General features: G+C 33.7%; 1 protein-coding gene across 1 annotated transcript; it reads right to left on the reverse strand.

Moving 5' to 3' along the window:
- Positions 1–6,120: 6,120 nt before the first annotated feature.
- LOC109795322 (putative serine/threonine-protein kinase PBL7) lies at positions 6,121–9,456 on the reverse strand. Its single transcript, XM_020354783.3, has 6 exons — positions 8,736–9,456; positions 7,977–8,234; positions 7,721–7,884; positions 7,533–7,612; positions 7,268–7,415; positions 6,121–6,679 (listed from the first exon to the last, which is right to left on the reverse strand). The coding sequence occupies exons 1-6, from the start codon at positions 9,274–9,276 to the stop codon at positions 6,326–6,328; spliced, it is 1,545 nt and encodes a 514-aa protein (XP_020210372.1). The 5' UTR covers positions 9,277–9,456; the 3' UTR covers positions 6,121–6,325.
- Positions 9,457–26,566: the final 17,110 nt, after the last annotated feature.

Consider the following 26,566-nt stretch of genomic DNA (forward strand, 5'->3'; position numbering starts at 1 on the left):
CTAAGCGAGGAAATCTGTTAGGTGTTGAATAGGATCCTGTGTCCCATCAAAAGGTTCTACCTGGGGGACTCGGCGGTCTCTCGGAATGATTTCGGCCTCTATAACCTCCGAGAAAGGTCTATAGTCCCTTGGGACTTGCGTCATCACGTCTTCCTCCACCGTTATGATATTAGCTGCCATCATGGCTTGCATCTTATCGGCTCGTCGTCTGATTTCCTCGTTCTCCTGCTGAATGGCCTCCTCCTTTTTCCTAGATCGCGCATTCTCCTCTCTTAAGTCGTTGATCAATGCCATCATCTCCTCCATAGTAGGGTGTTGTGGGTCGTGGTTTGGTGCACCGCCTCTCGCCATTTTTCGTAGCTTTTTGTTCTTCAAGTTTTTTTTTTTTTTTGTATTTCTTGGGGTGTAGGGAAAGTTTCACCGTAGCCCCACGGTGGGCGCCAAAATGTTCCGGCCAAGGGAGCGTCTAGGGTTCTTCTCCTAGGTCAGGCCTCCAAAGCCAGAACATTCAAGAGTGTAATCTGCCATCTTAACTCTAGGGTTTTAGGTTTTATACTTTTCTGTTCATGGGCCACCTGGGCCTTGTTAGCGCGAGGATTTTTATAACGGTTTTCCTTAGGAATATTTGATTTTCAAAGATAGGCTTTTCATCCTTGATTCTCGGACCAGTCCAAAGGGTGAGACCCACTCGGACTTTGGCCGACCATACCCTGGTCGAGCTCATCATGGCCGAGCACACCCTGGCCGATCTCACCATGGTCGAGCACACCCTGACTGATCTCACCATGGCCGAGCATAGTCTGGCCGATCTCACCATGGTCGAGCACAACTTGGCCGATCTTACCATGGTCGAGCGCACCCTGGCCGACCATACCCAGGCCGAGTTCGTCCAGGGGGTGGGTGAGATCGCGGTCCGACTGATCTTACCCATGTGAGAGGTTAGATCGCTTGCCGACCGAGAAGACCCATATTCAAGATTCATTGGATCAAAACCTGTAAAGGGTATCAGATCGGGATCCGACTGGGACGGTACACTTGCCTTCCAGCCCTAAGCCTATAAGGCGCTAGGGCTTAACTGTCCCTGAGATCGAGTTTAGATCGGATTCCGACCGAAATCCCCCGAGATCACCCTCGTGGGAGGGAATCAGGTCAGATTCCGATTATTTTCATACCTGGGCCAAAATTAGGTCGGCCCTTTTCCGACTCCCCCCTTGGTGTGTCGATACGGTACAATTTCTAAGAAAAAATACTATTGACCTTTAGACTAAATATATATAAATTGTTAAATATATTTTAAAAAATATTGGCTTAATAAATGATCATATTTTAATAACAAAAATATAATTAAATTGAAATATAAAAATAAATGCATTTATTTTTTAATTTAAAAAATATTAAAGTGGTTTAATTAACAGAATATTTCCTCACCGGTAATTGATTAAAGACATTAAATAAAAATATTTTAATGAAATAACTAATTAAAGAAGAAGAAAAATATTAACTTAACACCACCTGTCATAAAATGAAAAAGACACATAAACTACATTAAAATGACAATACAATACATACATAAATTATCTCACTTGACTCAATTAAATTTATACTCCAGCATCAATCCAGGTTGTTCTATTATGCAGCTAGTTATAACGTATTGTTCATAATAATTATGTTTTGAAACCTGTCTCATCTATTTCAGTGGTGAAGTCAAGGGGATGCTTTTGACAACACTGGTGCCGGTGTTTTTGTGGCAAGACATTATCACACATAGCTGTACAAGAATTATGAACTTCATTTTGTCGCATATTCAACTTAAATTATCAAAATACTTTTTAGGCAATCTACTCCATCATTGAGTAATGGAGAAGAATTTTCTGCTTCCAATGTCATATCATTCCATAATATTTGCATCTGGTATTAAAATTTAGAGAATAATATGATCTTTACTTATTCAGCTTTCTAAATGATATTTCTAGGATTACTTTGCTAGGCCCATTACAAGTTTCTTACTAGCCTTTTGTTAGGCCTAGTAAACTTCGGAATACTAGTTAAAAATATGTAAATACGAACAAATTATGTGTTGCTCCCCTTCCTGCTTTCTTATTAAATACAAAGCATGCACAATTGGTTGAATTTTATTCTACCAAATTTGAGGAGGAAGGGGATAGCCATTTTGGAGTCGGATCTTATTGATTAATGTGTAATTATTAGAATATAAACAAAGTGTTACATTATCAAGAGAAACATGATTTATAAAATCTCTATCAACATAATTTTTTTTGAATAATGATTAAAGTAAATTCACAAAAGCTCAAATCCAAAGTAGATTATACTAATCTAAAGACGTGTTAATTATTGATATATCTATATGTAATGTATGTAAGTTGTGCACATATATCAATGTTTAGTAATTGGGAGGTGGATAATTTTACTATTATGCTCCTCAAGTAAGTTAGATTTGATTCTATCAATCAAATAACATTAATTAGGTGTGTGTTTAGTATCTATTTTCTAACGCAATTTTTTCTTCTATCTCGAAATGTGAATTTACGTGAAAATTAATATTTATCACTTCAAGTTAAACGTGAAAATTCACGTCAGGACTCAAATGTAAACACAACATAACTCAATTTTTATCTCCTTATTTGGAAGAAAATTTGGATAAATCTACGTAAATAAAAGCTAAAGAGATAGTACAATGTTGGATATAACCACCATAATGACTAGTCAAACCAGGGTTTGAAAACCCATTCTTCTTTTGCTAATTATGGTTTGATTTCCTCTGTAACATGATGTTATATCAGGTACACAGTATAAAAGCAAATCTTTTCAAGAGGGGCCATGCATGCAGGATTTCTAGAATCACATCTCATAAAGAAAATGACCCAATTTGGCGAAACACTATCAACCATCCTCTTAAAGGCCACGTACCTCCATTCATATTTGAAAATTTTGAACTAGGCCAAGTTCGGTAAATAGTTATGAATTATGTTACCTTGGTGACTAGGTCTTATTGTCAATAAAAAGTAATCCGCTTTTCTAAAAATGGTCTTATCTTATCTAATTTGTTTAAAAGCCTAGCTATTAGGCCTTTAACCTCTCAATCTCCATTTTCAGTGCAACTCATTCTCAAACGTACAGTACCAACATTATACAATGGTTGATGATCCACAAGATGTAGCTGATAGGCAAGGACGGAGCCAAGGAGGGGCCTACGGGTGCCACGGCCCCCCCAACAATTTTAATTTTTTTTTATATTTTTTTTATATGCTTTTGATACTTTAATTTTCATTTATTATAAATTATATATTATTTATTCTCGGCCCCCCAGTATTGAAATCCTGGCTCCGTCCCATTAGGGAACGCATTTTCAAGCATTTTGATTCCAATGGTGATGGCAAAATCTCTTCACACGAGCTTGGTGATGCCCTTAAAAAACTTGGATCGGTGACCCCAGATGAAGTGCAACATATGAAGGACGAGATTGATACAGATGGTGATGGCTTCATTTCATATGAAGAGTTCACAAATTTTTCACGAGCCAACCGAGGCCTTGTGAGGGATGTTGCCAAGATTTTTAAGTTCTTACATATTTTCCACCTTAGGTTAATTATATCTTTGTGCTATATATGCTGTCAACAATTTTACAACGTACAATCAATTGTCATTGTGTTCGTCATTTACATATACGATGTAATAGTGATAGATTCATGATGTTAGCTCCTCTTCGGGGTCTTGTTTTTGTGGGTGTATCCTAATGCATTCGTTGTTGTTTCATTGTCGTGTCTTGCGATTAACTTAACCCGATTGGTTTTTCACATGTTGATTATTATAAAGCAATAAGGCCATTGACATTGAGTTAGAGGCAGTTGAGATGCTCTATTCTCAATAGGGACCTGCTTCAATTCAAAACACCACAATTATGTAAATAAAATCTTAATACTTAAGGTTGTAAATAGATACAACACATTTTTTTCTTTTTGACGTTGACGTAACTCATCATAATCTTCTATTCATATATATATATATATATATATATATTATTTTTAGGAGAAATTCGTTTACTCTAAGAGTAAGTCTATTTAAATTATTTGATATTTTATTTCAATAATTTAAATCAAGGTATGAGGAAGAATCAACTTACTTCAAAAATAAGTCTATCTATATTTACTTTATCCAATAACTCATATTTTACATTTAATTTTAATAATCCAATTATTAATTAAAAAAATTTAATGCATAAATAAAATTTGTAAATTTTTTTTAAAAAATGAAAATCATTAAATATTTCGTTCCATTAATTCAAATTGATAGATAATTATAAAAATATTTTACATGTTGATTTGACTTAAAATTTGTAAATTTGATTTATGTATTAACAATTTTTAATTTAATGATTGGATCGTTAAAATTTAATGTGAAACATGAGTAATTGAATAAAGTAAATATAAGTAGACTTGCTCCACTCAATATAACTCATGTTACATAAAATTTTAACAATTCAAACATTAAATTAAAAGTTTTTAATGCATAAATCAAGTTTGCAAAGTTTTAATAATTTTGAAAACTATTTAATATTTTATTTCATTAATTCAAATCAACATATATAATACTTTTATAGTTATTTGTTAATATAAATTAATGAAATGAAGTATCAAATACTTTTCAAATTTTCAAAAAAAAATTACAAAATTGATTTATGTATCAAAAACTTTTAATTCAACAGTTAAATTGTTGAAATTTGACATGAATATGGATTATTGAGTGAAGTAAGTCTATATATGAGAAGGGATCCATTTATTCCAAAAATAAATCTACTAAGACTTACTTTACTTAATAACTCATGTCTTATATCAAATTTTAACGATCTAATAGTTGAATTAAAAGTTCTTACTACATAGATCAATTTTACAAATTTTTTTAAAATTTAAAAATTATTTGATACTTTCCTTCATTAATTCAAATCAATATATAAAATATTTTTTTATTATCTGTTAATTTAAATTAATAAAACAAGGAATCAAATACTTTTCAATTTTTTTTAAAATTTACATAATTGATCTATGCGTTAATAATTTTTAATTTAAGAGTTTGATCGTTAAAATTTGATATAAAATATGAGTTATTGAATGAAATAAGTTTAATTAAACTTACTTCACTAACTCTGTTTTACATCAAATTTTGATAATTCAATTATTAAATTAAAAATTATTAATACATAGATCAAATCTATAAAATTTTAAAAAAAATTGTAAAATATTTAATAATTTATTTCGTAAATTCAAATTAACATATAAAATACTTTTATGATTATATGTCAATTTAAATTAATGAAACAGAGTATCAAATACAGAGTATCAAATAATTTTCAAATTTTTTAAAACTTTACAAATTTAATCTATGCATTAAAAATTCTTAATTTAATATTTCATTTTTTAATTTTTTTTAATTCAAATTGACGAATAATTATAAAAATATTTTATATTTTTATATATTGATTTGAACTAATAAAACGAAGTATCAAATAATCTTCACATTTTTTTTTTAACTTACAGCCTTGATTTATACATTAAAAATTTTAAAATTAATGATTAAATCATTAAAATTTAATATAAAATATGAATAATTAAAAAAAAATAAGTTTAAATAAATTTATTTTTAGATAAACAGATCGTTATATATATATATATATATATATATATATATATATATATATATATATATATATATATGGGCGTGTGTGTGAATTAGTAAATTAATGATAAAGCATATGCTAAAAATGGAATTTATCAATTAAAAAAAGTTACTTTATATATTACTCGTCCATTTTCTCCTATTCTTAAATGCATTCCTTGTGTTGTGTGTCTATATGTTATTCCTTTTATTTGTTTAGGGTTAATATGAGTTAGGTGAGACAGAAATAGAAGAGGGGTCTTTTCGGTATGGCAATGTACCCGAAATAAAATCAAGCTTTCCACACTTGTTAACATAAACTTTTTCTAAAAACACTTAAAAAAATATTAAATATACTTCTTCATAAGCTACTCCTCAACCTAACGTTTTCATTGAAATGAAGGCTATTACCCCATCCCACCAAAAACAGGTGCTTGTGAACAAGAAGGATCAGATATAAATCATAAAATTTACGAACATGAAGCACAAACAAAGAATGAAAATCTATTACCCTTTCGAGAAAAGGGGAGTATCTACACACAATCTTCGCCTTAACTCCTATTTCTATTTACAATTTCAACTCGCTCGCATCTAATCATTAGCACTCTTAGTGACAATCAAGGTAAAAAGTTATTTAAGGGTTGTCAACATGTTTTCATCGACCATAGAGATAATCATCATCCTCAAACTCAGCAACTCCTAGCATTGCTAAAGCCAAGTGACTTTTCATCTCATTGTTTGTTTGTTGTAACTGAGAATAACAATCAATCACGCATCCATTCCCAAGAAAACTGGACTTCTTTCTCTTAGACAAAAGAGGTTCTTCTTCACCTTTCAGTATTGCAATAATCTCACTGATGCCGGGTCTTCGAGATTCTTCATTTGTGACACAGGCAGCTGCGGCTTCAATCATTCTACCCATTTGATTTGAGAATCTCAGACTGCACTTGAGTTGAGGATCAAGCAACTCTTCAATGGCTCCTTTGCCTTTCTGTAGAAAAGGTTTAGCCTGCAAATGAATGCCAGATTGGACAAATGTTAACAAGATCGTGTCAATTCGATATTACTGTTCTTAATTTAAATGCAGTGCTGTAATTACCAGCACAAATGTGGTCATTGATGCCGAACTTTGGTGCAAGTTTTCTACTATGATTCACTATGAATACTGCATGCATATTAAATGAACTCCCTAGTTTCATTTATCCACCCAAAAATAAGATATTAAATTCAAAATAAATAATACATATACTCCTGCTAAACATGGTATCTATCTAAACTATTAAGATGCATTACAAATCTAACTGTCGTACTTTACAGCTACATCAATTAAGTTTGATTACAGAAGTAGATAAAACAAACAATTTTCAATTTTCTTATGATTTGTTATAGAAGTAAACAAACAGCTAGGAAAACACATAGTTCAGTGATCAAAAAGGAATAAATTAGGGTGAAATTGATATTACTGCTTTAATGTACCATCAAAAAGTAGATATGCTTAAGAGTGTTTTGGTTATTAATTTATCATCAATCACATTAGTTCAATCATCGTATAATCAAGAATTAAGGCAACTTTGCAAGAATTAATGCAATAACTCACCCATAAGACCAAGTTCTCCTCTCCCGAAGGTCTTCTTGCTTCAATTGGCTTCCGGCCAGTAATGAGTTCCAATAAAACCACTCCAAAAGCATAAACATCTGTCTTATCTGATACTTTACCATGTTGGAAATATTCAGGAGCCAAATATCTGTAGGGAAAAGAGGTACAGAAGATTTAATTTCAGCTAATCATAACATGAAAAGAAATTATACACGAGTCATGACCAATATTTTGCAGAATCAATATGAAAGGCTTAAGTTTGTACCCAAATGTTCCTTTGACAGTTTTGCAAAGGAAAGGAACCGAAGGTGCAGAAGTCCATGTAGCTAATCCAAAATCACATAGCTGCAATTTAACAAAAACAATCAGAATGACTTCAACAGGGTGCGTCCAAGAGCGTTTCCACATTACTTAACCACAAGTCAACAACAGATTCACAAAAAAAAATCTCACCTTGGGAGTCTTCCTTGAAGAAAGCAGAATGTTTGAGGGCTTAATGTCTCTGTGCACAACACATCTTTCAGTTCCACTATGCAGATAAGCCAAAGCTTCAGCAATCCCAATTGCCACTTTGTACCTCACAGACCAAGGAAGTGTTGAACTAACCTTCTTCCTTCCTGCAAAACAGGCATGCTACAATCAGCGAAATTCACCAATTCCCGACCTCAGAAAATAGGAGCCAGAAAAAACCAGAGAAATGAATAAATACCATGCAAGTGGCGCTCCAAACTGCCCCCAGAGACATACTTGTACACCAAAAACAAACCCTCCTCAGGATCAATACAAAACCCCAAAAGGGGAACAACATTTGAACTATGGAGAGAACTAGCAATCATCAATTCTCTACAAAAGGCCTTGGCAGATTCCTTGTCTTCCTTGTCCAACCGTTTAATTGCCACAGCAGTCCTTAAAAGCCCAACTCTCCCCCTAAAAACACAGCTCAACGCCCCTCTCCCCAACACCCTCCCTACACATACCATAACAAATAAACAAATCATGATCTAACACAAACCGATCAACTTTTATCAAAAACGAAAAACACAACACTCAAAACATAAAAAACACAGGTTAATGATGTTGTTAGTCCCTGAAAAGTTATTCAATTTTAGTTTTAATCTCCAACTTTTAAAAGTCATAGTTTTCGTCTATATATTTTTAAAAATACTCAAACTTTAGTCTAGCCAACACTTTTTCCCCCAACATAGGAATAATTATTACATGGTCCAAATTTATCATGAATTCCAGACAATTTTTTTGTAACACAACTGAGTTTTATACTTTTATTAACTCTTTCTCATTAAATAAAAATAAAAAAAATAAAAAAAAAAAGTTGCGTCATGGTAAAGATTAACTGAGATCATGGATATGCATATGTGGTAGTCATGGACCATGGACTAAAATTCAGGAAATTTTCATGTAATCAAAATACCATCAATCATAAAAAATAAAAAATAAATAAAAAACTTACCTTTGGAGAAATTCCTAGTAGCAGACATGATTTCACCAAAGCTGAACCTGATCAAGGAGTGAGCCACAGGGGAAATGCTCTTCTCCAAGGACTCCATCCTCCTCCACTTGATTTCCCTGGCGCGAGATTCGCTCACCCCATTGTCCAAATTCACCATCAAAACCGTTGCAGCGGAAGACGAACTCATGTTGAGTGACTCCAACTCAACCTGAGAGCAGAAACTAAACCTAAAAGAGGAGTGCACCGATTGAGGGTCAGCATTGGTCAATTCCGCCCCACACCCACCAGACTCTGCGAGCAACCACGCCTTGTTGTGCTCCAAACTGGCCTTCTTGCCGTCGCTCGGAGTCCCCTCGGAGCTTCTCCGGCGCCGGGAAGGGGTGGCGACGCAGGCGAGGCCGAATTCCCAGATCATTTTTCTGAGAAAGGTTTGGAATTTGAGCTTGTTGTAGTTACAGTAGTGATCTACAACTAATGGGGTTGGAGCTGAGGCATTGGAAAGGTCCCTGGAATCAGTGCAGGGTCCTTGGGAGAAGCCCATTGTGAAAGTAGATCAGCACAGAAACCCAGAAAAGCAAAATGGGGCAGAGAGAAAAAGAGAGAGTAAAAAAATGTTAAGGGTGCTTTGCTTGTGGGGTGGGACTTGGGAGAGAATTTTGAAAAGATGGAGAGATGGAAAGGAGGCATGGCATGGCTGTGACCTCTGTGTATAAATAAATAATTGAATTCAATTTTGATTTAAAGAGCAGTGTAGTGTAGAGAGTCGGAGAAGGTAAAAAACATTCGACAATATTCTCTTACTGTAATCAATAATCTTCTTGTTGAATTAACCAAAATGTAATTAATATTTTAAGTTTTATAACAAATTATTATGCTTTTGTAAAGATTTTTATCTATATCTTGTATAGTATATTAAATATACTAGTTCCTATCAGTAAAAGATATTTAAAATTTTTAAATTCACATATCAGCAAATTTTAGTTAATGCTCTTATTCAACAATATTCTTTAAACAATAAATGAGGATACTAATAAATGTGATTAAAAATATTTTAATAAATATAATATATATTTTATATAAAATTATATAAATTAAAGGTATTTAATTATTTTTCTTAATTTATGTGAATTTTTTTTTATTTTTTTATTTTTTATATTTAGGTTCAAAGGGAATGTCTCATATAAGATAAAATAAAATTAGGATATCTTTCCTCAAAGTATTTTTTTATGTTTTCACTTTACAACAACTATGCAAGGAAATAATAGAAAAAAAATTTGATATTTCAAAATATAATTAAGATATTTTTCTTTTCTAAAGTGTCAAATAAAATAGGTAGAAAAAGTATAATAAATAAAAATAAAAATATTTAATATTTGTAATATTCATAATATATATATATATATATATATATATATATATATATATGAAGAAAAATCATCATCAGTTTAATTCTTAAATTCACATGTATTAGAAAATATATGTCGACAGAAATTCAACTCTTTAAATGAATTTTCAAATAAATTACTATATAAATTTTGGCCGGTGATATCATAGACACCAAATATTTAAATTAATATTTTAATTTAATAAATGAGAAGAAGAAGTGTAAGAAAAATTATAATTATTAGGGTATGGGATTGAGTTGGTTAGGAAAGGGATTCTTGTGGTATAAAGGATTGAAGAAGACGGGGAACCCTCAGGACAACATCCTTTAGTTGTTAGATGAGCTCGGGACCAGGTTCTAATGAAGTTAGAATAATCCTTTCGCATGATGTTTGTTTTGTTTAACTTATTTAAGAATAATACTAATGCTTTATTTTTTAAGAAAAATAATTATTTTAATTTATACTAAACTAAACTAAACATATAAAGCGTTTTGGTTCAATTTATTTAAAATAAATTATTTCTGTTGGCGAATTTTCTCTCATGAAACAAATATTTTTGTTATAAATATGTAAATAAATCTAATTTAGAATTTTCAATGTAACGACCCGACTGGTCACTACGCCCGGCATAGCACACTAGAAACACCAGACAGATAGAACAAGTATATGAATATAGGATCTAGAATATATGGATATACAAGGTTCCAGTCTGACTAGAGTTAAAGTGTACTAAAGAAAAATACAACCAAGTGCTACTATCCCACGTAGCCACAAGCAAAACAACATCGCCAAGCAAACAGCTGCAAGGTCCACCAACCTCACCACAAGACGCACATCTATTCCTGCCCTGCTCCCATACATAGTATGATCATCGCAGTCCAAAAACATGGAAAACAACAAAAGGGTAAGCTAGTGAAATTAAAATTCAGCATACAATTATATAAATGTCAATATAAATAACAACAGATACAGTTATCAGCACACTTGTACAGCTTATACCACTCAATAATATCAGCACCGCAATACGGCAATATCAGCACTGCTTAGCAGCAACAACAGCACCACTCTAGTGGCTATAACGGCACCGCAAAGCGGCAACAACAGCACCGCCTTAGCGGTTAGAATCAGCACCACATGTGTGGCTAACAACAGCACCGACTTAGCGGCTATAATATCACCCCACCCAGCATATCTCAGCATAGTACAGCACAGCACAGCACAGCAATTCAACAAAATTATTACTTTCTACAATTCAGCCCAACGGTCTATAATTCCGCTATACTATATAATTTCTCTTATTAATCCATTGATTCCAGCTTAACAATACACCTCTAATACAACTAACCTATTTATCTCAGCTTTATCCCCTAATCATCACAACATATTCATCAAATTCGCTTGGTTCAGCATATAACATCATTGATTAACAATTTCGGCACAACTCAACAGTTAACATCCTATAGATCATCATCTCCTTGCACGCCCGGCGCACTCGAGGTTGCGCCCAGCGCGACTCAACCCGAGAGCACCAAGGCTCTCCCGCGCCTGGCGCAATCCCAAATTGCGTCTAGCGCCTGTCTGGCAGAGACTCAAGGAGTCTCGTGCGCCCAGCGGAGCCTAACCCGCGCCCAGCGTGGGGAAGGCAGAGACCTACCAGGGTCTCGCGCCCAGCGCAATTCACAATTGCGCCCGGCGTGCCCTTGGCAGAGACTCCCAAGGAGCCTCCGCGCCCAGCGAGTCCAAAAGTGCGGCTAGCGCAGTCCAAGTATCCCAAAAACATGTTACTCTTGATATCGCGCCCAGCGCAGCTCGAGTCACGCCCGGCGCGGGCCAACCAGAGACCCCCATTTGCAAGCTCGCCCAGCGTACACAGCCTTGCGCCCGGCGGGCTTGCCTAAACAGAGTCTCCTGGTGGTCGCGCGCCCGGCGCGAAGAACAGCGCTCAGCGCGAACTCATCAGTAACTTCCCCAAGTTCGAAAAGTTGCTCAAAACCTGCAAATCTTAACAGCAAACAAGCATGCAATCCAGCCAAAATGTCACATTCTCATCAAACATCAAGAAAAATACCTCATTTTCCACATGCAACCACAATCCAAGAATTTCCTCAAAATTTCTCAAAAATCCTGAAAACCCCAAAATCTTAACTTTAGAAATTTTCAACCAAAATCATTAGTTCTCAGCCGGTTAAATGAGTCCCCAGACCCCCTTTTAACCAAACCACAGCATAAAACTAACTTCCCTTACCTTGAATCCAGAAATTTGAGCTCCGGGCACTTGAATGAAGAAGGAGAACGAAAGGGAGTTTGAACAAAGAGGAAGAACAAGCTTGGGGACTCAGCTCTCGGACAAGGAATCAGTTCTCCTACCGCTTGCACCTAGAGTCACCAAGATTCACCACAGGGAATTTTGAGAGAAAAGAAATGAGTAAGGGTTGAGGAGAAGAAAAATAAGTGAAGGAGGAGGTGAGTGGGAGAGAGAGAACGGGGTCTCACATTCAACATGCTATAATTATTAGAATATATTGAATTACCTTATTTCATATTTTAGGTTAATTAGAACTAGCTTGTATATAAAAATTAGATTGTGTATATTTCAAATCATTGAATAGTATTCAGATTTTTTTTTTCATATTTCAAATATTTTTCAAAAAAAAGTTATTACTTTAAAATAATAAAATTATTATTGAACGAATCGTTTATTATGATATTTTTAAAATATTTTCATTGATGAATAAAAATTATATAAACATTTATCCATATATTTAGTAAGTTTTCATTTTTATTTGTTAATTTCACTTAATAATAATATTTGTTTTTTACACCTATAATAATATTATTTGTGAAAAACATATTATTAACCTTTCTCCAATTCATATATGAGAAAAAGTTAACAATATATTGTTGTATTATTTTATAATATTTTTATATTAAATAAATTTATGTGATATACATATTAAAATATAAATATCATTTTCTCATCAAACATGTATGCATAAAACTTACTTGAAATTAATGTAACGTGTTACTTAAAATGATTCTATATGTATTGAATTATTTCCTTTGTTTAATTGGTGAAAAATTAAAAGAGATAACTTGTGAAAATTCGGCTTTTTGATCAAAGTAGGATCGTTGATCAAGTTATTTACGTAAATGGGGCTGTTTTGAATTTATTTACGCCTTTGGGGCTGTTTACAACGGTGTCGCTATGACCCATAGCAACACCCATGCCACATGACTTTTTTTTTTTGGCGTAGGGATGGCTGGAATGAGCCACAACAGTGTCGCTATGGGCTGGACCAACACAGTTTGTGAGCCAACAAAGATGGTGTAGCCCATAGCGACACCATTTAAGAAAAAAAATGAAAAAAACTAAAATAATTTAAATGTAACCTTAAAATAATCAACTGAGTATACTTATTATATATTTATAAAAATAAAAACTATTTATTTAAAAACGTAATTTTAAAAAATAGATTTAATTATTTATGTAAGTGGTGTTGTGGCCTATAGCGACACAGAGTCGCTGTGGCCCACAGCGCCACTAATTAATTTTTTTTTTTTAGTTATTAACTTATTTTGTTTGGAAATTTGTTTAATTTATATTTAGCACTTAAATATTAATTTGTAATTATAAAATTTATTTTTCTGTAATTTATATTGTTTTTGTATATATATTTTTGTACTTTAAATAATTTAAAATAGGCGCTGTAGCCTACAGCAACTCTTAGTGTCGCTGTGGCCCACAGCGCCACTAATTAAATTTTTTTTTTAAATTATTAACTTATTTTGTTTAAAAATTTCTTTATTTTATATTAGCAGTTAAATATTATTTTGTATTTATAAACTTATTTTGTCGCTATGGCCCACAACGACACTAGCCTTCTTTTTTTTTTTTTTTTCAAAATTTTCGTTTTTTTGGGTTATTGGGTTTTTTTTTCTCCAGATTTATTGTATAGTTTTTTTTCTAAAAATTATTTTGTAACTCATTTTTTTTGTATTTTTTATTATCTCCATTTATATAAATACAGTCTGTCCCTAGAAATTTTTTTTTTCATTTTTTATTATGCACTATATACAATTTTTAAATAAAATATATCTGTTAAAAATTATTATATACTCAACATTCTAGTAAATTATTTTACAAAAATTTACTTAATTCCAATAAATTATTAACTTAATTTCTTTTTCCAAATTTTAATTTATATTATCAATTTCATATAAATATATATTTATAAATTTATTATTTCTATAATTTCTTTATTTTATACATATTTTTTTTCTTTTTTATCTATTTAAATATTTATAAAAGTGGCGCTATGGCCTATAGCGACATAGTGTCGCTATAGGCCATAGCGCCACTATTTTTTTTTTTTAAATTATTAACTTAATTTATTTTTTACATTTGAATTTATTTTTTTTAAGCCGTTTGGTGGCGCTATGCGCTATAGCGACTTTATTTAAGCCGTTTAGTGGCGCTATGGGCTATAGCGACTTTATCTATATGGCTTTCATGGTTTTCTTGAAGTGAAAAAAATGCCACGTGTCACCGGTGTCGCTATGGGCTATAGCGACACCGTTATAAACAACTCCAAAAACGTAAATAAATTCAAAACAATCCTATTTACGTAAATAACTTGGTTAACGATCCCACTTTGGTCAAAAAGCCGTAAAAATTCATGTGATCCTCGATACTACATTTCTTCTCGGTTCATTCGTGATTTTGGACAGAAATTAGAGATTCGAATGTACTAATACAATATTGTTTTTTTTCTTCAAAAGACAACTGTCATTGGTGATTGAGGAAAAAAAAAAAGGCCTCTTTTTATTTTGATATACTTGGATAAAAATAAGTGATCATTTCATCTTACTCGAGCAAGGGAGCATGATTGTATCTAATAAAAAATGCTTATAGTTTATATAAAAAAAAATGGGAGAGAAAGTGAAAGCTTTTATTTTAAATAACTTAATGCACGTGGGGTTCGATTATTATGCGCAAAGAAAGACAAGTGCTATTAATTAAGCAATAATTATCATTCTGTTTTTTTCCAATGAGTAAGGGGTTTGCGAATTTGAGATGACAACCTTGGAGGCGATGTGCACCCACCACTCCTTCTGTGCTTCACTGCTTCTAATCATTTCACTTTTGTTCTTCTACATTTCTTTAAGTTAATTTTTTAAAATTACTTCAAAATATATATTATTTTAAAATTTTTAAAATATTACTTACTTTCTCAATAATGCATTTATAATTACATTTAATTTTTAATTAACAAAAATATTTTGTAAGAAAATCTTTTATCATAATTTTTTACTCCATAATTTTTATCATAATTAATACTGTATAATTCAAAAAATTATTAAAATAATATACCTTTTAAAAAGGTGAATAATATAAAAGGGAAGGAAATATGTATAGTTTTGCTAAAAAAAAGTTTGAAAAATATAATATTTAATATTATTTGTATGTTCTTGTTGTAATTTATAGTAAAAAATTATAATACTACATTTTAATTATTATCTTTAGAGTAATGATAATAAAATAGTATATTTAATAATATTTATAAAAAATAACAGCAATTTTTATTTCTTTTTTATGAAAGAAGCATTACAAACTTGGCTTTCTATGAGATGTATCAAACTATTAAATAAATATTATTTGGAAAATTAAGATGGAGGAGAGTTTTATTTGTTGGTTTATTGTTGTTTGGTGAGTGGGAAAGGGACAAAAAATGGGAGAACGTGGTCTGAAATAAGGGGATAATAGTAAAATAATAATATTAATGAAAATTATATTGTGACAAAGATTCTTGATTGGTTCTTTGTATGAAATTGGAAACATGGAAGCAAGATGAGATCAATAGCCGTTTGGTGACCATCCAACGGCTCCCAGCCACAACATGACAGCCCAGCTTCGCTAGTTTTGTTCCTCTGTCTAATATTAATTAACCATTGTTGCAGATTTGATCATGCAACTTCATAAATTGAAAATCATAGTATTTACCACTGTGTTCACATTATATTGCGAAGATAATTCAATGCAACTGTGATATAGACATTATCATTTAGTAAAATATAAATTATACAACTAAAATTGTCAAAGAAATAATTCTTATACAAAGTATTACACAACAAAAATATCAAAAGATAACGACTTTATTATCCATCTAATGGTCATCTCAGTATAGTGTTTCATACTTATCTTTATTTTACTTTCATATCACATATGATTATTACGATCCAAACCATATGAAAAATACATAAAGATAAGCTAGAGTTTAAAGAAACAACATATATACAATACAAAGTATCCATAGTATCAAAATATCACCACATCTTCACTATATCTTTAATACTATTAACATATAACATCATAACACAACTAACATATATTAGCATGAACAACTCAATCTACTACAAATAGTATCAATTTGAACATCACTATATCAACAACTTAACTTTTTCATCACAACAACATAGTATATACGACACAACAATTACATGTGTCATCACATATTTCAACTAGTAGATCTTCTACAGCATAGAGTAAATAATTTAAATGGCTTGATCCTACCAAATCAATAATATATCATGATATTTTTGGGTTGTTAGATTAATAGCAGATTGGATATCAATCCACAACATAGCAACTTGGTTTCTCGAATGTCACTACTTAAACAAAGAAATCTAGTATTTCTATTAAGGTATAACAATTGAATATAGGTCTACCACGATATTAGCTAGCTTAATTAAGTTTGTTATAGGGTTAGTCCATCGACTACCCTCCAAATACTATACTCTTCTGATACTCGGTTAGAAACTAAGTTCCTAACTTCTTACTTTTGTAATCAATATAGTTCGAATGAAACCCTATACTATGATCGTTTTATGCATGTGTGTCTCGATCTTGTCTACTCACGGTACCAACTAAGGTCCTAGAGGAGACTCAATTGTCCTTTTCAAGGCCTAAAAAGGGTTTTCAACAAAATTTGGACTCTCAAAACACCACAATACAATATTCACATAATCAGACATGAAACTTTAAAATAATCTCTCATTTAATCCTAGGTTGGTCTACACAACTTTCAACATCATGCCTAAATGCCTAAACTATTCTTAAAATTCATCATCAATCATACAACATACTTAAAGCATATTCAACATAGTTATGCCACCAACACACAACATACAACTTAACTCACTTTCAACTCTCAACCATCCATCATCTTTAATTACCATTATATATCAACATATATATAATAATCAACGTTTAACAACTTAAAACATGCATTAGGAAACTCAAATCTACTTATTTCCCTCAACTCATACTACAACCAACAAGAATTTTAATAAACATCCAATGCCCGATGCAACTCCTAACGCCCGACGTCATCAAGGTAGGGAACCCTTTGCCTCACCTACTCCCAGCATCACACAACTCGTGCTGGATGTGGATTAGGAAAAGGCCCTTGTGACTTCAAGCCCAATGTGGCAAAGTCCCACACTCGACCTCATTTCAAGCAAGGTATCTCTACTTAACGCACACTCGATGTCACTATACTAGTGACTGGCGTCATTTAGACAGACAGTCATAGTTTACCCACATTGGGCGCCATTCCACTTGGGCTGATGTCTCCAAGTTAGAGACCTCCTAGTGCTCTCATGGTCGACACCATCCAAACCACGTATGACGTCATTTCAACCCGAGAGAATCTCTCTTCTCATGCATGGTGTCACCAATCATACACCCAACATGACAAGACAGAGGGCCTTATATTGAAATTGCACCTAACGCCTTGAAGGCACACCCGATGTGACAAGGGTTTTGCATTTCTGCAAATCGCAAATTCTTCTATCCATTCACCTAAAATCTAGTAAATCTAACATGCCACACCAAAATGCACTCATATATGATATATGCAACTCAGATACAACACCATTCCCAACATGCAACTCATAATTAAACCAAAAAATCAATCTTTTCATCATATTTTTTCCCAAAACCATAACCCTCAACTCCCAACATGCAACTCACTTCAAATCAACCAACTTAGTTATGAATCTCAAAGATTTCAAACAACATTTAGCTAATAAATCATTCAACAACTCAATTAAGAGCAAGACTCCAACTTCATTTTCCTTAATATTAATCCAAAAAATGAGAAGGAGAAGGAGAAGATTCCACACGACTCCAAGAAGCTCCACACAAATATACTAGCTCGATTCTAGATTCCTATAACATGAATTAATAACAATACAACACATATGAGATTAAAAGAAGAATAGGAGAATATTTAGAGGAAAAGGAAGCTTACGGACCAAAATCTTTCTCTCTAGAATTTCTCTCTTTAAGTTTTTGAAAACTTGAACTTATGTAACTCAATTTTAAATAAAAACCGTATGTGTTCCTCCCGTTGAGATCAAACTAGATCTTTGCCTAAAGAAACCCTTAATACTACTTAAACTCATAAAAAAAATCTTCAAATTCTAGAATTTCTCGATATAAAATAACACTTCAACACAATAACTAACATATAATTATAATAATTATAACATTTTACAATTTTAACCTATATATTTAGATCGATATATACTAACATACAACATTTTACTTTACTTACTTTTCATCAAGTAATATTTTGGCGTGAAAAATAATTTTATTTCAAAAATTTAAAGTTGAAGATGTTAATTTTTCACGTAATGTATTTTTAAGAAATATTTTTTTTATCAAATTGTTCTTATGGACGTTTAAAATGATAATTAATAAATATATTTATATTAAAAATATTTAGTAAAAAATAATTTTATTTATTATTATTAATTTATATTATTTATTTATTTATTTTCATTTTTCACTTATTTAAACAAAAAAATTCTCTAAGTTTTTCCTTTTTATTTTCATTTATTTAAATAACACATTTTTTATTTTTCTATTTCACCTATTTACTTTTCCATTTTTTTATTTTTATTTCAATCCTAATCCACATAAATAATCACACGTTACTATGAAGAGAAATTAAAATTAGTCTCAATCTTTAAAACTTCATCGTGTGGCCGGAGTTTAGGCATGGTATGGTCGGCCACTTGGGAGTTTAGAGTGGTCAAAGAATGCAAGCATGTGTGGGACCCACCTCATCAACTCCAAGTTTGGCCTAACACGTGTGGCAGGTGTCGGTACCCCAATAAAACCTATCAATTCCATCATTAATATAATTAATTAAGGACTAACTAAAATACCAACTTTCTATAATATATTCACTATAAAGTTAATTGCCATGGGAGATGATGATTGGATATGATTCTCACAATTGTTTATACAAAAATTAAGACACAACACATGCACATATATGTTTTATCTATTGATCCAAAACATTACGTGTTAATTCTATTAATATCAAAATATTAGATTTTATATCTATTTATTTCTTTACCCCCTTTAGAGGGGAGGAAGTGGAGGGAATATAAAAAAAATAAGTAGGAATTAATTTGATAAAAAAAAAAATAGGTGGGAAATATAGTGAAATAGAGGAAAATTTATAATTAATTGATAGAGTGAAAATAGATGAAAAATAGAAGTGAATTGATATTTTAAAATTGTATTTATTAAGTTAGAATTTTATGTAAAAATAAACAATATAAAATTATCGTTTTAATCTTTGATGCACTAATGTACATTCTTTATGTGGATAATGAATTACATTAATAGTTTATGGGAATATAGTGCTCATACACAATATATTTGAATGAGGTGTACCATAATGGACTATATAGTCTTGCATGTTTGAATAAGAAGTATCATAATGAAAGTAAATAATCATGGATAGTTGAACAAAAAAGAGGAGCATTAAAGTCTTTAAACATAATTTCACTCAAATTCTCTTATTTTTTTAAGGTAATTATTGTTCACGTGATTCCCACATAAATTCCACTCATGTTCCTTTCTTTCATTTTTACCAATCAATATTGTCTTTCTCCCCCCTCCCTCCCTCCCTCCCCTTAAATTCATCTTTCCCAAGCAGAGGGTAAAAGACATCTATATTAATTGTTAATGTCTTTAAAAATTAAAAATTGACTAATATGAATATAATCCTTTTAGATATTATATATTAGAAAGGTTAAAATATTTTTTTTAGTTCATATAGTTTTACTTATTAGTCTTTATAGTTTAAAATATTTTTTTTCTTTAGTTTCTATACTCACTTTTTTTCAATCATTTTCAGTTTGTATAGTTTAAGATACTTTTTTTAGTCTCAATATTTGTATTTTTTAATTCTTTTAGTCCTTATTTTTAATTTTTTATTGTCAAGTTGTTTGTTTTGTGTTAACAAGGTAGAATCTTCAATTTTGTGAGGATAACAAAATTGTGTCTCAATAATCGACATCATAGATGAAGGTATAAAAAAGTCATAAAGTGTTAAAAAACTTAACCTAGAGTAATTCCAACAAAATAAATTTGATATTAGACATATAAAGTTGAATTAATATCTCTATCACAGCAATATAGTATAGACAACATTACAAAAAAAATTAATGATAAAGACTAAAATGATTAAAAAATTGTAAATATAAAAACTAAAAAAAAAAATCTATCTTAAACTATAAGGATTAAAAAAGATTGAAAGTAATAAGTATAAAAGCTAAAAAAATCTATTTTAAACTATTATAATATGCCTTAAAGTTTCATATTACTTAAGAATCAATGTTAAGGATAGTTTATAAATATTTTTTCTCCTTAAATCACTAAGGCACCTTTTTAATGACAAAATCATGACGATCTAGAAAACATTAAAGTAGACAATACCTTAGATGTAGTGATCCTAATGATGTTAGCGAACTTACAATTGAAACATTGGCTCTATAAGGAGGGTCCACACCACTCTTTCCCCTTAGCCTTAACTAAGGGGCTCAAGCCATCTGTTGGTCAACACATGATCTAACCTTTACACTCCATCGATGGTTGTGAACAAAAAACTTTTGAACCACGCCAACGATATCCACCCTCGTACCATCCACACCATACGTCCCCTCACAACTAGTGCCTACATCACTCTCAACGAGCAACCTCATTATGATGTCAAAAAAGTCGTTATCCTCAGAAGACACCACCAAATGCCTCCTCCCCATTCTAATACACTTGAATGCATCATGAATCATAAACTAAAAGGTAACAAAGGAGAAGGAAGGGGAAGAAAAATATTCGAGATGATGATAATAAAGAGGAACAACAACAACAACAACGAGCAAACAATAGACAAGCAAACAAACAAAATATGAAGCACAACCAACGAGAAATGAAAAATCCTCAAAACCACTCTTACAAAATCATAATTGCTAAACTTCTCTCTCACTCGTTTCATTCAGATCAAAGGTCCACGTTTAAATTCAACACAATGAGCGACCTAGATTCACCCACGACAACAATAATCATTGTCCATTAAAGCACGTGAGAAACTATCATGAACATGTGCTATGCGTCAATAGCTGCTTCACTCAATTAGTAAACAATCCAAACACATTTATAGTTGCTTCACTCCTGCAAAGCTTAGGACTACAAGATTATGTACCTCCCAACTTGGATAGTCTAAGCTGAGTTCACGATGAGCTCAGACTAGGTGAGCATCCTCGTTAGCTCACCACATTAAATCTAAAACAAAACTAACATCCAATCATATCTCGTAGAATCTTAGAACACACTAAATGACAATACATTAAAGGTTCATTAAACACCACACAATCACAAGAGTATATCAATAAATATCATGCAAAATTAAACATTAAGTGTCACAAAATACATAATTTTTTTCTTAATCTAGATTCTCCTATAACTTAAGCATCGAAGTATTTTTGTAAGTATCATTTGTTATCATAAATATTGAAATAGTTGACGTATCATTTTCATTGTTGAAGTACTCGCAAACTTATGTAAAAATATAAACTATTGAAACTAAAAATAAAATAAGTTAAATTATAGATATCTTAAAAAAAAAGTATTTTATCCCGATAGAAATTTAGAATAAGCCATTGCTAAATGAGTTAGTTTACCTGACAGTGTTGTTTCAAAATTGGGGCTTGAAATCATGACGTATATGGAGATAGGTTTGTGTGCAATGCAATTGGGTTTGGAGAAAAGAGGACCCACTTTTTAAATGTTGTGTACTTACGCAATGCAATACTTTTTTCTTGTTTAGGTAACTGACATGTCTTAGGCGTTTCCATTACCTATCTCCACATCATTAACACATGGTATGAATTACCTTCTACATTCTATTTTTTTATTTATTTTATTTTTGGTGAGAAATGTGTTCTAACATACAAGGATGAACGTAAGAAAGAAGCTTCTTGCACGTAATATGTTGTGTGGCGCCCTTATACATACACATAATTTCAATTGAAAAAAGGTGCTAGAAATTCAAAACTTTGTGTCTAACATAATTAATATTATATCTATTTATAATAAGTGTCGTCAATGACGGATCCAAAATTCTATTTTAGTGAAATATTTTTTTTAAAAAATTAATAATCATTATTATATATATATAATAAAATATTAATATTAAAAATAATTATTAGTAAATTCAATATATAAAATTAGATATGTAAAATATAATATTTTTAAATATATATTAATAATTTAATTAAAGTAAAAGAATATATTTATCCACCCTCACTATAATATAAGTCTATCAATAAATAAAAGATTAAAAAGATAAGTGTAACGACCCGGCAGGCCGCAACACTCACAATTATAACACACCAGAAACACTAGACAGAATAGAACGAGTATATAGATATAGTGTCTAGAATATAAATATATACATATGTTCCAAATCCGACTAGAGTTAGAGTATGCAATATATAAGGATTACATCAAAAGTCACTATGCCAAGTGACCAAACCAAAACAAAGCATCCATAGGAGTCAGCTCCATCTATCAGCTGCCGATTCATCACTATCTACCGCCTATCCCTGCTCTGCTCCCGTACACAGTACGATCATAGCAGTCCAACCACATGGAAACACAAAGGGTAAGCTAGCATAAAAAGGAACAACATATGGAAAATTTTTAACAATAACAACAATTACAACCACCAACGAATCGTCAATTAGCATCCAGTCAGTTATTTCCACACAGATTCACCAATACACACAAGATGCGTCGTCACGCATATCACCTCGGAGATCTCCTACAACACCTCAGCCTTTCGGCCTACAACTCCTCAGCCTTTCGGCCTACAACACCTCAGCCTTTCGGCCTACAACACCTCAGCCTTTCGGCCTACAACACCTCAGCCATTCGGCCTACAACAAACAATAGCAACACACAGTACAACACAACTATACCGACAACACATCAATTTCACGGTTCAACATATCATCTATAATATAAAACTACTTTTTAGTCCATTCACTAGAATAATTTAATATCAACTTCAACGTTATCTACTAGACGTCATGTCATAACTTTCCAATTCAATTCAACTCAACATAAGCATCATATTCAATAATTTCTTCTCCGCGCCCGGCGCACACGTGGTTGCGCCTAGCGCGGCGCAACCAGAGAGCACCAGGGACCAACGCGCCCCAGCGCAGGTGTACCCGCGCCCGGCGGGACTCACCCAGAGAACCCAAGGCCCTCTCGCGCTTGGCGCAATCGCCATTGCGCCCAGCGTTGGCGAGGCAGAGACTCAAGGAGTCTCATGCGCCCGGCGCACCGAACCACGTGCACAGCGCGGGGGAGGCAGAGACCTCCCTTGGTCTCGCGCCCAGCGCAATTCAAATTGCGCCCAGCGCCCACAAGGCAGAGACTCCTAAGGAGTCTCGCGCCCAGCGAGACAAGGGGGCGCGCTCAGCGCCCAAAGGAAGGATCACAAAACCTGCCACAACTGGTATCGCGCCCAACGCGGTCCAAGTCACGCTCAGCGCGGGCCAGCCAGAGACCCACAATCTCAAGCGCGCGCAGCGCACTCATCATGGCGCTCGGCGAGCTTGACCAAATGGGGTCTCTTGATGGCCGCGCGCCCAAGCGCGAAGAACCCCGCTCAGCGCGAAGCTCAATAGCAGCCAACCTTTTTCGAAAAATTTCAGCAAAAACCTGCGAAAAGACCAGAAACTTCACATGCAATAGGTTCAAAACACTACATTTTCATCCAATAGTCCAAAAGTACTGCCTTTTCCAACATGCAACAACAATCAAGGCTATTCCCCAAAATTCCTCAACACCCCGAAACCCCAAAAACAACAAGTTTCTCTTAATCCATCCACGAATCAACCATCTACAAGCATCCAACGAGTTTCTAGAACTCGTCCACAACCAAAAATAGCGAAAAAGAACAAAAATACTAGCTTCCCTTACCTCGGGTGAAGATTCCGAGTTCCGGGAAGCTTTAAACGGAGGAGAGAAGAGAACTAATGAGCTTCGAATGCAAGAGAAAGGAGAGGGGATCCCGACACCAGCTAGCACACCTCACAACTCAGCACCACCACCTTGAGTTCAAATAAGGAGAGAAAAGAGTTTTAGAGGATTGAAGGAAAGAGGCTTCAGTTCAAAAATGAGAGGGAGAGGATGAGGTCTTGTGGAAGAAAGGAAAAAGTCAGAAAAGGGTCTCACAACCTCCCTAACAACAAAAGTTTTCGTCCCCGAAAACAGGCTTACTTGAGAAAAGGAACGGATACTGCTCCCTGAACTGCTGCTCCACCTCCCAAGTAGCCTCACCGGTAGCTGCGTCCCACAATACCTTTACCAAAGCAATTGACTTGCCCCTCAGCTCCTTCAGTTTACGATCAATTACAGCTACTGGAAACTTCTCAAAGGTCAGGTTCTCCTTCACCTGCACATCATCTAACTCCACCACATGACTCGGGTCATGGACGTACTTCCTCAGCTGGGAGACATGAAACACATCATGCAGATTTGAGAGTGATGGTGGCAAAGCCAACCGATAGGCAATCGGACCCACACGCTGTATGATCTGGTAGGGACCCACAAACCTCGGTGTTAACTTCTTTGCTTTCAGTGCTCTACCCACACCGGAAGTCGGAGTCACCTTTAGAAACACATGTTCCCCTTCGGAAAATTCTAGCGGCTTCCTCCTCTTGTCAGCATACGACTTCTGCCTACTCTGAGCAGTCTTCATTCTTTCCTAAATCATTTTCACTTTCTCAGTGGTCTGTAGGATCAGCTCCGGACCTACTACCACTGCCTCACCATCTTGGTACCAGCATAGAGGAGTCCTACATCTTTTGCCATACAACGCTTCGAATGGTGCCATCCTAATGCTTGCGTGAAAGCTGTTGTTGTAGGTGAACTCAACTAATGGTAGGACCTCCTCCCAGCTACCCAAGTGATCCAACACACAAGCCCTAAGCAAATCCTCCAAGGACTGAATTGTCCTTTCTGACTGACCATCCATTTGTGGATGATACGCAGAGCTCAACTTTAACCTCGTGCCTAAGGCTTGGTGTAGACTCTGCCAAAATCTGGAAGTGAACCTCGGATCTCTGTCTGAAATAATACTGGAGGGCACCCCGTGCAACCATACCATTTCCCTCACATACAACTGCGTCAGTTTTTCCAAGGACCACTTGATGTTGACAGGCAAGAAGTGTGCGCACTTGGTCAACCGGTCTACAATCACCCAGATAGCATCACTATTCCTAGCTGACCTAGGCAACCCAACAATGAAATCCATGGTAATGCTATCCCACTTCCACTCTGGGATCTCCATCTGCTGCATCAACCCACTCGGCTTCTGATGTTCCACCTTCGCCTTCTGACAAGTCAGACAGGCCGTCACATACTCAGCTATCTCCCTCTTCATACCAGGCCACCAGAAAGTTTTCCTGAGGTCCTGGTACATCTTAGTCATACCCGGATGTATGCTAAGTCTACTCTTGTGGCCTTCCTCCAATACAGCTCTCTTCAACTCAGCATCCTGAGGTAGGCAAACTCTGCCCTTGAACCTCAAGATTCCATCTCCACCCAACTCAAAACCCACAGCCTTTTCGGTACCCAGCAACCCAAGAAGCTTCACCAACTCGACATCTTGTAACTGCTTAAGTCCAACCTGCCTCAAGAACTCACTAGTTATGGTGACTGTTCCACAACTAATATGATCCTGAGCTAACTCTATACAGAGATTCAAATCCCTGAACTTCTCAACTAACTCCAGCTCCCTTACCATCATACTTGACATGTGGAGGGACTTCCTACTCAGCGCATCTGCCACCACATTGGCCTTGCCCGGATGATACATTAACTGAAAATCATAATCCTTCAGGAACTCCATCCACCGCCTCTGTCTCATGTTCAACTCCTTCTGATCAAACAAGTACTTCAGACTCTTGTGATCACTGAAGACGCTAAACCGAGCACCATATAAATAATGTCTCCAGATCTTCAAGGCAAACACCACGGCTGCTAACTCCAAGTCATGAGTGGGATAGTTCTTC

This window comes from Cajanus cajan, chromosome 3 (assembly GCF_000230855.2).
Source record: "Cajanus cajan strain Asha chromosome 3, NIPB_CcT2T_4, whole genome shotgun sequence".
NCBI classification, from domain to species: Eukaryota; Viridiplantae; Streptophyta; class Magnoliopsida; order Fabales; family Fabaceae; genus Cajanus; species Cajanus cajan.

What these genes read in the sequence shown, in the direction of transcription:
- LOC109795322 (XM_020354783.3), bottom strand. Translation starts at nt 9,276, where the DNA reads ATGGGCTTCTCCCAAGGACCCTGCACTGATTCCAGGGACCTTTCCAAT. An exon ending in TTTGGAGCGCCACTTGCATG is followed by an intron (nt 7,885 to 7,976) that starts GTATTTATTCAT and finishes CCTGTTTTGCAG; the next exon opens with GAAGGAAGAAGGTTAGTTCA. An exon ending in AGGAGAACTTGGTCTTATGG is followed by an intron (nt 6,680 to 7,267) that starts GTGAGTTATTGC and finishes ATTCATTTGCAG; the next exon opens with GCTAAACCTTTTCTACAGAA.